This window comes from Saccopteryx bilineata, chromosome 11, assembly GCF_036850765.1.
Source record: "Saccopteryx bilineata isolate mSacBil1 chromosome 11, mSacBil1_pri_phased_curated, whole genome shotgun sequence".
Lineage (NCBI taxonomy): Eukaryota > Metazoa > Chordata > Mammalia > Chiroptera > Emballonuridae > Saccopteryx > Saccopteryx bilineata.
Genome location: NC_089500.1, coordinates 32,215,505 through 32,227,027, shown reverse-complemented (window position 1 = coordinate 32,227,027; position 11,523 = coordinate 32,215,505). Strand labels below are relative to the sequence as shown.

General features: G+C 45.6%; 1 protein-coding gene across 5 annotated transcripts in view; it reads left to right on the top strand.

Annotated features, from left to right (window-relative positions):
• The first annotated feature begins 307 nt into the window (after nt 1-307).
• FHOD3 (formin homology 2 domain containing 3) overlaps nt 308-11,523 on the top strand; it is a 482,415-nt gene continuing 471,199 nt past the window's right edge. For all 5 annotated transcript variants that reach the window (XM_066246735.1, XM_066246736.1, XM_066246734.1 and 2 more), the window contains exon 1: nt 308-597. In XM_066246735.1, coding sequence (XP_066102832.1) covers nt 433-597 — 165 coding nt within the window. In that variant the 5' untranslated portion in view covers nt 308-432. The remainder of the gene's footprint in view (nt 598-11,523) is intronic.

Genomic DNA, 11,523 nt, shown 5'->3' with positions numbered 1-11,523 from the left:
CACGTGCAGCCGGCGGCCCTAGTGGCGTCCGCGCTGCCGGGGTCTGCCGCCAAGGGGGGTGGGTCCGCGCCCCGCCGCCACCGCCGGCGGGCTTGGCGCAGGGGCGCGGATGCCGCACGAGCCGTTCTGCCCTTCCCGTGGTCGGCGGCGGGGTCGGGTAGGTCCGGGGAGCGGGGCCTGCAGCTAGGGGGACCGCGGAGGGGAGGAGCGGGAGCAGGAGGGGCAGGAGGGGACGGAGGGGCCCGCCGGCCCCGCCCCCGCCCCGCCCCGCCCCCCCGCGGCCGGAGCCCGGGCTGCAGCCGGGAGCCCTGGAGCCTGAGAGCCCGCGAGCCAGCCAGCAGCGGCCGCGGCCTCCCTGCTCAGTGACCCCGGCGTCCCGGCCTGCGGCCCCGCTCATTCCGGGGCCCGCGCCCCCCGGAGCAGGGATGCATCATGGCCACGCTGGCTTGCCGGGTGCAGTTCTTGGACGACACGGACCCTTTCAACAGCACCAACTTCCCCGAACCCAGCCGGCCGCCTCTGTTCACGTTCCGCGAGGACCTCGCGCTCGGCACCCAGCTGGCTGGGGTCCACCGGTTGCTGCGGGCGCCACACAAGGTACGGCCCTGCGGGGCGGGCTGGGCCCCCTGGACGCAGCCCCTGCCACGGGGAGAGCCGGGGTGGGGGGACTGCGGGCAGGCTGGGCGGGGCGCAGTCCCAGGCGACAAGAGCCGGAGGACAGACGTTCCCCCTTCCCGTTAGGCAGAGTGGCCCGGGGCACCCGGCGGCTGGCGCGGGATCTCCTGGGCGGGCGAGTGGGATAGCCCCGCGCTCGGGTCCGGAGCGGGTGGCGGGCGGGGCTGAGCAGGTGCCGCGCCGGCTGGAGGCGGGATGGAGAAGGTTCCCGGCGCCGCGCCGTTAGCTCCGCGGGGTGGGCGGGGTGGGACACGGACACCCGCAGCCGGCCTCGGTACCCGGGCGGGTGCCTACCCGGCGCAGAAAGAATACGGGCCCCGGAGGACCCGGGTCCTTTGGAGGAGAGTCCCGAGAGACGCCCGGGACAAAACCTCTCAGGCCTCTGGGTCAGCTGCGGGCGGTCTCCCGACCCTCGCGACAAAGCACGCTTCCCGGAGGACACCTCGTTCTCCCCCACGGAGGGGGGAGCACCGCCTGGGCCGCAGACCGCTCACTGCGATAGCGCTCGAAGGAGCCCCTTTTTCTTAGTAGAAGCAGGTGGCCTTGGGAACCTTGGAGGAGCAGTCGCTGTGGGAGGAGGGGCGGGGGCGCGCAGGGGCGGCACGCGCACAAAGCCTGAGCTTCGCATCCCGAAATGAGTGTCCTCCGGGAAGAATGGCTTCTCAGTCCACCCGATAGAGTTTTCTTTTTAACCCTTTGCAGGAGGACAGGCGTCTTGCAAAGTGTGTGTTGCAGAGAGCTGAGCATTGAAAGCTGACCATTTAGTTGGCTAGGAGAACCCTTCCTCCCACTTAAGCAGTCTGATTGGAGCTTGAAGAATTACTTCCCTGGTACATTTTTGCTTAGAGTCCATATTCAAGCTTGGAGATGATTTATTCTTTGAGGATCAACATTGATAAATATTTGGAAAAGATATACCCATGATACCAAAAGAACAAATGTGATTTTTAAACATTCTTTAGACTTCTATATGATGTTCACCTGCCGTGGAAACAGAAGGGGAGGCTGTGTGTGGAAACCGGTGAACTTTGGCAGTGGTGTTTTTCTCCCTCCATTAATAGTGTATCAGTACTGCCCTCGACTACTTAATTAGTAACCCGTTTTCAGGAATGGGGAAAAGAGCAGTTCTATCTTATTCTGTCTGTGTTGGTGCAAGATGGATACAGTCACTATTCCTGGGAACCTCTCTGACTGGTTGGATTGGGAAATGGACAGAATGGTGTATTGTGGACTCAGCTTATCAGAGTTACTTTTATAAATTATTTAGCTCTTCTCAGCCAGTGGATTCAGCTAAAACTTTTTGAAGGGCTTCCTCAGCATTATGATATGTTTTTCACTGTGGTCTCTGATTGCAGGGATCTTTGGTGGAAACCACGGAAGACATAATTGTGGTCCTATGACCTTGAAGTGGTTTCCTTGGATTTCAAACCCTATATACATGGTTGACTTTTCAAGCTGGAAGCTGAAATACCTTTTTATGATTCCATGGAAGAGCCCCACAGTCTTGACACAGTGTTCCTGTCTGGCAGGAGGAAATCCTAGTGTGGTAGCATTACTCCCCAGCACCTTCACTCCCGCTAGAAGCCACAGCACAGCAGTGGCACCAACTCACAGAACTTTCTGAGGTGTCCCTTGTGGAAAAACAAAACCAGAAGACATCCCACAGAGACCCTGGAGCCCTTGTCTTGGGGGTGAGCCAGACTTAGTCTCAGAGTCTTCTGCCCAAAGACCACTGCAGTGTATTGGAATGTTTGGTTTTTGTTTATTGCATCTAGGGCTGAGTGAAAGGGTGATTCTGCTAGCCAGGGTTCTGCACAGCAGGATTCAGGGCATTTATAGCCTAGGTGCACTTTCATCTTTTAAAATGCTAGTTAGTTTCCAACAGAGAGTCTTAACATTGGATGGTCCACCTGTGAGAGAGAGAGAGCTGACATAGTTTGAGCACTTGGCATGCCAGTGAGTGGTCTACCAGGGGTGTCAATTCATGATCTCATTTAAGACCACACACCTCTGTGAAGTGGAAACTTTTATTTCCCTAGTTTACTGATGAAGAAACTGAGGCAGAGAGCATTAAGTAAACTAGCTTCTCCACTAGGAGTGGGGAGCTGAGATTCAGGCCTCTGTGACTGGAGCCTCCCCCCCCCCCCCCCCCCCCCCCCCGCCCCAGTGCTGTTCTGCTCCCTGGACCAGCTGGTACTTCTGATCCATTCACTTGGGGAGAACTCACCAAATCACCTTCCTGTGGTAGGTACTTTTTGGCCTGGGGTAGATGAATGTTACAAGCATGAGTAAGAGCCTTGAGGCAGAGTTCCTGGCCTGGTAGAGTTCACAGTCAGAGGTGGGAGTAAATGGTTACCCAGCTTGCCATGAATAAACTAATAGTGAATGAGTAGGCAAGCTGTTACCCCAGATCCCTGCCATAGATAAGCTTCTCCCAGGTCCATGGAGCCCAGCCTGACAAGAGGCGGAGTTCCTGGGAGGGGTTGGGGGAGCTTCTTGGGTGGTAGAAAAGGGGGAGAAGCATGACTGTGGAACATGCTGACACTCGGTGTTCTCAGCCTTCCTGCAAATTCAAGTCCCCTGGGAGAGGTCTTGTGTGTGAAGTAGATTGCACACACAGAAAAGTGTGCAGGGCATAAGTGAGCAGCTGGATGAATTTTCACTAAATGAACACACCTGTGTAACTAGTCCCTGGAAGGCCCCAACAAAGGGTCCTAATTTGTAAAACTCCCTAGGGATTCTCCTGTATTGGGAGCCTTTGAACTGGATGACCTCTCAGGTTGTTCCCAGCCCAAAATTGAGTCTGTGCATCTTTTCTTAACCTGAGCTCATGTCTGCTGACTCCATTAGAAGTTCATTGAATTAAAACACTGTTTCTGACAAAAAAACACTATATTGCACTTATTATGCTCTATCTTTTCTTCTTTAAAATTGCTAGATTGGAAAAAAAAGAAACCCCAGCTTTTCATAGCAGTTCCAGGGAAGATGATTAAATAAATGATTAATCTGATTAAAAGGTCAAAGCAGGGGCAGTGTTCTCACTGGGGAGATGTTCATTTTGGTGATGTGTTTTGACTGGACTAGGTGTAACCTTTTGTTTTCACATGTGTATAACAGGTATTTATTTCAGGTGTAGTGTTTTAAAAGAAAAAAGTTGTCATTACGGGACCTCTAGTGCAGAAAAATTTATGCAGTAGAATTAATAGAATCCTGGACCTTTCAAAACTTAAATGTGTTGAGATTGACACCGAAGGTTAAGGCTGTAAGAATTCATGTTTCTTTTTGATAGACAAAACTGTAATTGTAGAATACTTTTACGAAGACAATGACAATTAGCTCATGTGTCAAAATGGCAAGTAGGACTTAGTCATTTAATTCAGGAAATGTTTTGGTGACTGCTGTGGACTAGAAAGTGAAGAATTAGTAACTATTGTGTCCTAGACACCCATCAGCTCACCAAGGCCATGACCTCCCATGGTTCAGGTACTGGTGCTGTTATATCTCATAGCAGAAGAGACCCAGGGCAGAAGGAAGTCACCTGGTCATGTGGGTGCCAGAGCTGGAATTTGATACCAGGTCTAAGCTCTTAACAACTCCACTTTTGTGTCTCGAATGCCCTTCCTCCAGGCAGCCTGTCCACGTTCCAGTGTTCCATCCTCTGATTGGATTAACCTTGACTAGACCACGTTTTGTGTTAGTTTCTTTCTCACTGCCTTTTGTCTTTGTGGTTACCTTGCTGCCTTAGCTATCCCACCTGTAAAATAGCTGATTGCAGTGAGAATGAGAGCCGTGGTGATCCAAGTCGGGGCTGAGCATCACCTGGGCTCGCAGTAGGAATGCTCTCTGGTCTCCCTCTTCCCCTGCTGAATCAGAATGTGCATTTTCCCAAGATGTCGTGATGATTCCTGTGCATACTGCAGTTCAAACAGTGTGGATTAGAGGTCATTTAGGTCAGACTCTCAGTATGTGGGGGTTATCACTGTCTCTCCTGTTCTCAGATAAGTTCCTGGAGGGTGAAGACTGGCTTTCCAGTGCTTCAGTATTCTTCAGGCTGAGTAGTGCTAAGGTGCAGTGTGCACTAAGTTGATCGATCAGTGTTAGTTTTAGAACACAAATCCACTGGTATTATTGCTCTAATGAATTTCCACCTTAATCCTCTTAAGTGACACATCTGTTTGCTACATTACATTGAGATTTTTGAAAGATGAGATCATTAGTAAAGTTGGCAAATGTGGTGTGTCACATAGCATCTTAGGACAAAACTGTTTAAGAATGTTGTATGAACTGCTAAGCATCTCTGTGCAAGCTAAGATGAATCGGGCTCTACCGTAATTAGCTCAGTTGGTTGGAGCTGTGCTATTGAGATCAGGATCATGGGATTGAACCCTTTATGGGTCAGTTGGCTTTCCTTCATGCACAGCCACAGATGGCATCAATAACCCAGCCAGACGTCCAGCAGGTGCTGTCATGGCTCCCTGAAAGGATTTGCATTGGGATGGACTGGTAGAAATCTTTGCGGGGAAAGGGCTAACATATAATGAGTTTGTGCTAGTCACTATACTGTAGGCCTCCATGCATAACTTCATTTATTCTCACAACTCCAGCAGATAGACAATGATGTCCCCAGTTAACAGATGAGGAAACTGAGACACATGGGGCTTAAGCACATTTTCTGAACCCACACTGCTTTTAAGTGAAGGAGGTGGGATTTAAGGTCAAGCCTTTTTTTTTTAATCCAAAGCTTGTAGCCAGCTGTGTCCAGTTCTTAGAAAACGGGGCAGGGCACAAGCTCTGTGCAAGAGGAGGGGTGTGGGGGGGGGAGGCGCTGACTGCATTGCTTTATGTATGGCTTCCTGTCACACGGCTGTGACTTAGATGGTTGCGCTCTGGTAAGTCTTTCCAGTGGTGAAGCTCTGTGAGTCTGTGCCTTTTGTCCTCAGAGTCCAACCTGTGTCCTTCTGGAAAACAACAGCACTGCCTCCACCCTCCCCCGCCAGACTCTGAAATGTTAGTTCCTAATGGTGGCAGATTTAAAACTGATTAACATGCTGAGGCCAACTCAGGAACACCCCTCCCCTAGCCTCCTCTCTCTTCCATGGTTTGTGTCTCTTTCAGATGAAACTTTGGAACACTTGGGAACTTTTCTGTCCTCAGAGGGAAGACAGTCACCACTCTGGGCAACCTCCGCACCTCATCTCCAGATGATGCCTCTCTTGGCTGTAGCTGCCTCAGGAATGTCTCCGATTTAAATCTGGCTTTCTATAGTGAATGTAAACTATAAAAAAAATTATAAATTTGGCTTTCTAATTGGCATAGCTGGTTCCACTTTTGTGTGACGTTTTCAGAGTCTTGGGTTTGCCAGCATCTGCTCCTTTGGAGAGACAACTAGGCTGTTTTTTGCTTTATTTTTTTAAAAGCTATTTTATTAGGAAGTATATCTGTGCCTTGTTCTTGTGATATTTAAAGAAAAGTTTGTGTCTTTCAGAGATACATACTGAAGTATTTACAGATAAAATTATGTGATGCGCAGAATTTTTTCAAAATAATCTTGAATGAGGGGCAAGTAGGATGGTGAGAGTGTAGATGAAACAAGATAGACCATGAGTGACAGCCAGAGTATGGGTATATGGGGGGAAGGTCATTATACCATTTTCTGTTCTACTGCATATTTTGAACATTTTTAATTTATAAAAGAGCTTAAAATTAGATGACATGTTCCAGTGTTTCCTCTGGGATCAGAGTCCTTTCATTGAGTGTAACTGTGTGTCCAGAGCATGTTTGCTACAGGTGAGATGGTCAATCACTAGCAAATTGATTGTTGCTCCCCATCCATGAACAAGCCAATTGCAATCAAGACTCAATTACAACAGGAGGGCCCACAGAACCCACACAAGGGACATTCCTGGAATACCCAGCTCAGGTGAACATAGAGATTGCACTAGTGTGTCCCAGAGAACCTATTACATAAGGCCATTCTACCAAGACTGGGAGACGTACACAGAAACAAACACAAAGTGGTAGCCAAATGGAGAGGCATGCCCAAATGAAAGAACAGGAGTAATCTTAAAGAGCTAAATGAAATGGAGGCAAGCAATTGATCAGGTATAGCGTTCAAAAAGCATAAGGATACTCAAGGAATTTAGTAAGAATCCCAACAGCATGAAAAAGGACATAGAAACCATGAAAAAACCCATTCAGAAACGAAGAATACAATAGCTGAAATGAAAAATACACTAGAAAGAATAAACCATAGGTTGCATAAAGTAGAGCATTGAATGGATTGAATCAGTGATTTTGAAGACAAGGTAGCAGAAAACAGAGCAGCAGAAAGAAAAAAGAATTTTAAGAAATGAAGATAGTTTAAGGGACCATTGGACAACATGAAATATAGCAATAGCTACATCATAGAGGTACGTGAAGGAGGAATAAGGTACCTAAGAACAAATTTAACCAAGGAGGTAAAAGACCTGTAATTAGAAAATGATAAGATACTAAAGAAAGAAATTGAAGAAAATACAAATAAGTGGAAGCATATACCGTGTTCATGGATAGGAAGCATTAACATCATTAAATATCCATGCTACCCAAGGCAGTCTATAGATTCAATGAAATTCTTATTGAGATACCAATGGTATATTTCCCAGAACTAGAGTAAATATTTAAAATATTTACATGGAACCATACACACATACCCTGAATATTCATAGCTATCTTGAGAAAGAAGAACAAAGTTGAAGGAATCACACTCCTACCTGATATCAAGCTATATTACAAGACCACAGTAATCAAAACAGCACGTACTGGCATAAAAACAGACGTATAGATCAATGGAATAGAATAGAGAGCCCAGAAATCATCCCCCACCTTTATGGTCAATTAAGATTTGACAAAGGAGGCAAGAATAAAAGACAATAAAGACCATCTATTCAATAAACGATGCTGGGCAAATTGGACAGATATGTGCAAAAAAATGAAAGTAGACTACCTTCTTATACTATCCATGAGAATAAACTCAAAGCAGTTTAAGACTTATATATAAAAATCAAAATCATAGAAATCCTAGAAGTAAACATAGGAAGTAAAATCTCAGACATTTCTTGTAACGATATTTATTTTGATATATGTCCTCAGGCAAGGGGAACAATAGAAAAAAATAAACAAATGGGACTACATCAAACTGAAAAGTTTTTGCACAGCAAAGGAAACCATTAACAATATGAAAAGACAATCAGCTGAATGGAAGAACATATTCACCAATGACATATTTTATAAGGGGTTAATAACCAGAATTTATAGAAAAAACTTATACAAGTTAACCCCCCAAAACTAAACAATCCAATTAATAAATGGGCAAAGGACCTGAACAGACACTTATCCAAAGAGAATATACAGGCCAATAGATGTATGACAGGATGCTCAATGTCACAAATCATCAGAGAAATGCAAATTAAAACCACAATGAGACATCACCTCACACCTGTCAGAATGGCTATCTTAATAAATCAACAACCAAGTGATGTGAGGATATGGAGAAAAGAAAATTCTCGTGCACTGTTGGTGGGAGTTCGGATTGGTGCAGTCACTGTGGAAAGCAGTATAGAGTTATCTCAAAAAATTAAAAATAGAACTACCTTATGACCCAGCAATTCCACTTCTGGGAATATATTTGAAGAAACCCAAAACAATGTTTCAAAAGGGTATGTCAGTAGATGAAAGGATAAAAAAGCTGCGGTTCATTGATAAAATGGAATACTAATTGGCAATAAAAAAGAAGGAAATTTTATCTTTTGGGACAGCTTAGATGGAGAGTATTATGCTAAATGGAAATAAGCCAGTCACAGAAAGACAAATACCTTATGATTTCACTTATATGTGGAATAGAATGAACAAAAGAAACAAACAAAATAGAAACAGACTCATAGTTACAGAGGACAGACTGACAGGTTTCAGAGGGGAGGGGTGTTGGGCAGCTGGGTGAAAAAGGTAAAGGAATTAACCAGTCTCCCCCCACAAAAACTCATAGACACAGACAACAGTATTGTGATTAATAGAGGGAAGGGGTTGGGGGAGGGAGGAGAGGGTAGAGGGGTATAAATGGTGATGGAAGGAGACAGGACTTGGGGTGGTGAGCACACAGTACAGTACACAGATGCTGCATTATAGACGTACACCAGAAACCTTATATCACTTTATTAACATATATCACCCGATAAATTCAGTGAAAATTTTTAAAAAATATGAATTGATTGTGTACCTTACCACTCCTACTATTATGAGCAATTTATGATTGCTATAGACAGATGAACCCATTTGTAGATTAGGTTGAAGAGAGCTCATTAAAACAATCAATTTACCATGTATCAGCAAAATAATCTATACACCCAGAAGTTTATTTTTAGAGCCACAGTGACAAATTGAATCTACATTGTGTCTAGTTACAACTTGAAAACATACCTCCTCCTCACCACTTAGATATGTAACCTAGAAATTAAAATGTTGGGTAGCGCCTGATCATGAGGTGGCGCAGTGGATAGATCATAAGTGGACAGCTTAGATGGAGAGTATTATGCTAAATGGAAATAGGTGGCGTTGGACTGGGATGCGGAAGGACCCAGGTTCGAGACCCTGAGGTCGCCAGCTTGAGTGCAGACTCATCTGGTTTGAGCAAAGCTCACCAGCTTGGACCCAAGGTCGCTGGCTCAAGCAAGGGGTTACTCGGTCTGCTGGAGGCCCGTGGTCAAGGCACATATGAGAAAGCAATCAATGAACAACTAAGGTGTTGCAACGCGCAATGAAAAACTAATGATTGATGCTTCTCATCTCTTTCCATTCCTGTCTGTCTGTTGAGTAGCAAGGAAAAATGTTTGGGATTTCATGTTAGAGAGAAAAAAAAAATCTCCAAGTTGTTGGCCATGTTGATAAAAGAGAAAATATTAAACATTTTGCCATTTGATATAGAACAATGGTCCTAGATTTGGCAAAAAAGAAAAAAGAAAAAAAAAAACCCAGAAAAATTTGTACGTTGATCCCTCATCAAATATTTTTAGCATTCTGGGAAAGAAGAAAACCCAGACGAAGACATTTTTGTTATTGATTCTGCTACTCCGACTCTTCCTGCCTGGCACTGTGGCAGGGAATGAGATGCCAGGGTTTTAACCAGAGGTCACAGGCCAGCCAAAGAGTATTCAGAAGTTCTCAGAATGAAAGAAAAATGATGCATCTTCAGCTTGGCTCATCATGTTTGGGATTTCATGTTAGAGAGAAAAAAAATCTCCAAGTTGTTGGCCATGTTGATAAAAGAGAAAATGTTAAACATTTTGCCATTTGATATAGAACAATGGTCCTAGATTTGGCAAAAAAGAAAAAAAAAACCCAGAATAATTTGTATGTTGATGCCTCATCATAGCAAATGAGTTGATGGTCAAACACTCCTGAGTGGCTTGATACTGACGTGTTTATTGCAGGTTGGAGACTGTGCAGTGGGCACCTGGCGGAGGAACGAGGAGGAGGGTCCTTCTGGCTAAGCCAAGGGCACACACAGTGCTGCTGCCACTCGCTGTGCCAGAGTCACAAACAGCACTGAGCTGTTCGCTGTGGCTGCCCAGTTTGGTCATAATTTTGACTAAAGATGTTTATACCAATCCCATTTTATACCATTGTAGCCCAAGTTTTGTTTTATCTGTGACTTGGGTTCACCTTCTCTAACTCTACCCTCATTATAATTAGTAATTTAGAGTTGGTTGTGTTGGCCTGGCCTGTGGTGGCGCAGTGGATCGAGCGTTGATCTGGAATGCTGAGGTTGCCGGTTTAGAACCCTGGGCTTGCCTGGTCAAGGCACATATGGGAGTTGATGCTTCCTGCTCCTCTCCCCCTTCTCTCTCTCTCTCTCTCTCTCTCTCTCTCTCTCTTCTCTAAAATGAATAGATAAATAAAAATAATTAAAAAAATAAATAAAAGCACATGAAATGTTAAAAAATTATTTTAAAAAAAAGAGTTGATTGTAGTAGCACTTACAACTCATGACAACAGGAGTGTACCATGGTACCGGGGTTTAGACAACTGGTTTAAATAATCCAACCCCCTTCTGTAGTTTTATCAGATGAAGCAAAATTTAATATTGTTAAGTATGCTACAACCCTGCAAACCTAGGTTTCAACCCTTGTAAACAGTTATGAGGAGACTGCTGTCCAGTCCTCTGATTCTATCAGGCAGGCTGCAATCAGCTTGAAGGGAAGCAGCCAGCCGTGGACCAGAGGTCGGGTCATTTCCAAGCTGCAGGGAGTGCGGAGACCTTGGAGCATAGTCTCCAGTTACGCCCAGACCCACATCCTGGCCACAGCCCCTGGGGTGTATTTTGGGCCCTCCGCTCTATTATCTAGCAGCGTGTTCTTGTGCTAAGGCCCCACGGTCTCAACTGTAGTTTACAGTAAGTCTTGATGTCTGGTGGGGTGGAAGTGCCTTCCTTGCCTTAGAGCATAGCCATTAATAGAGAAAAAGAAAAAGGTAAGAGAGGACCAGAGAGGGTCCATTCAGTACACTGAAGGAACAGCTCAGGAAACAGGCCTGTATAATTGAGTATAAATAGGAGAAGGAGCGTCAGATCATGTCACTCCTCCAACTTGCCTCCTCCCCGAGACTCAGGGTCATCTCCAAAGCCTTTGAGTGGAGTGGTTGGCCCACTGCTCCATGAGGGCAGGGTTGGTTGGTTTTATGGTCTGTTTGGTTGACTGATGTAGCTTTAGAGCCTAGAACAGTGCCTTGCACATAGTGTGTGTACAGTATATAGTATTTGAATAAGTGAATTATCATAAACTTTACAGTTGGAGGGAAAGACAAGGTCTCTTCATC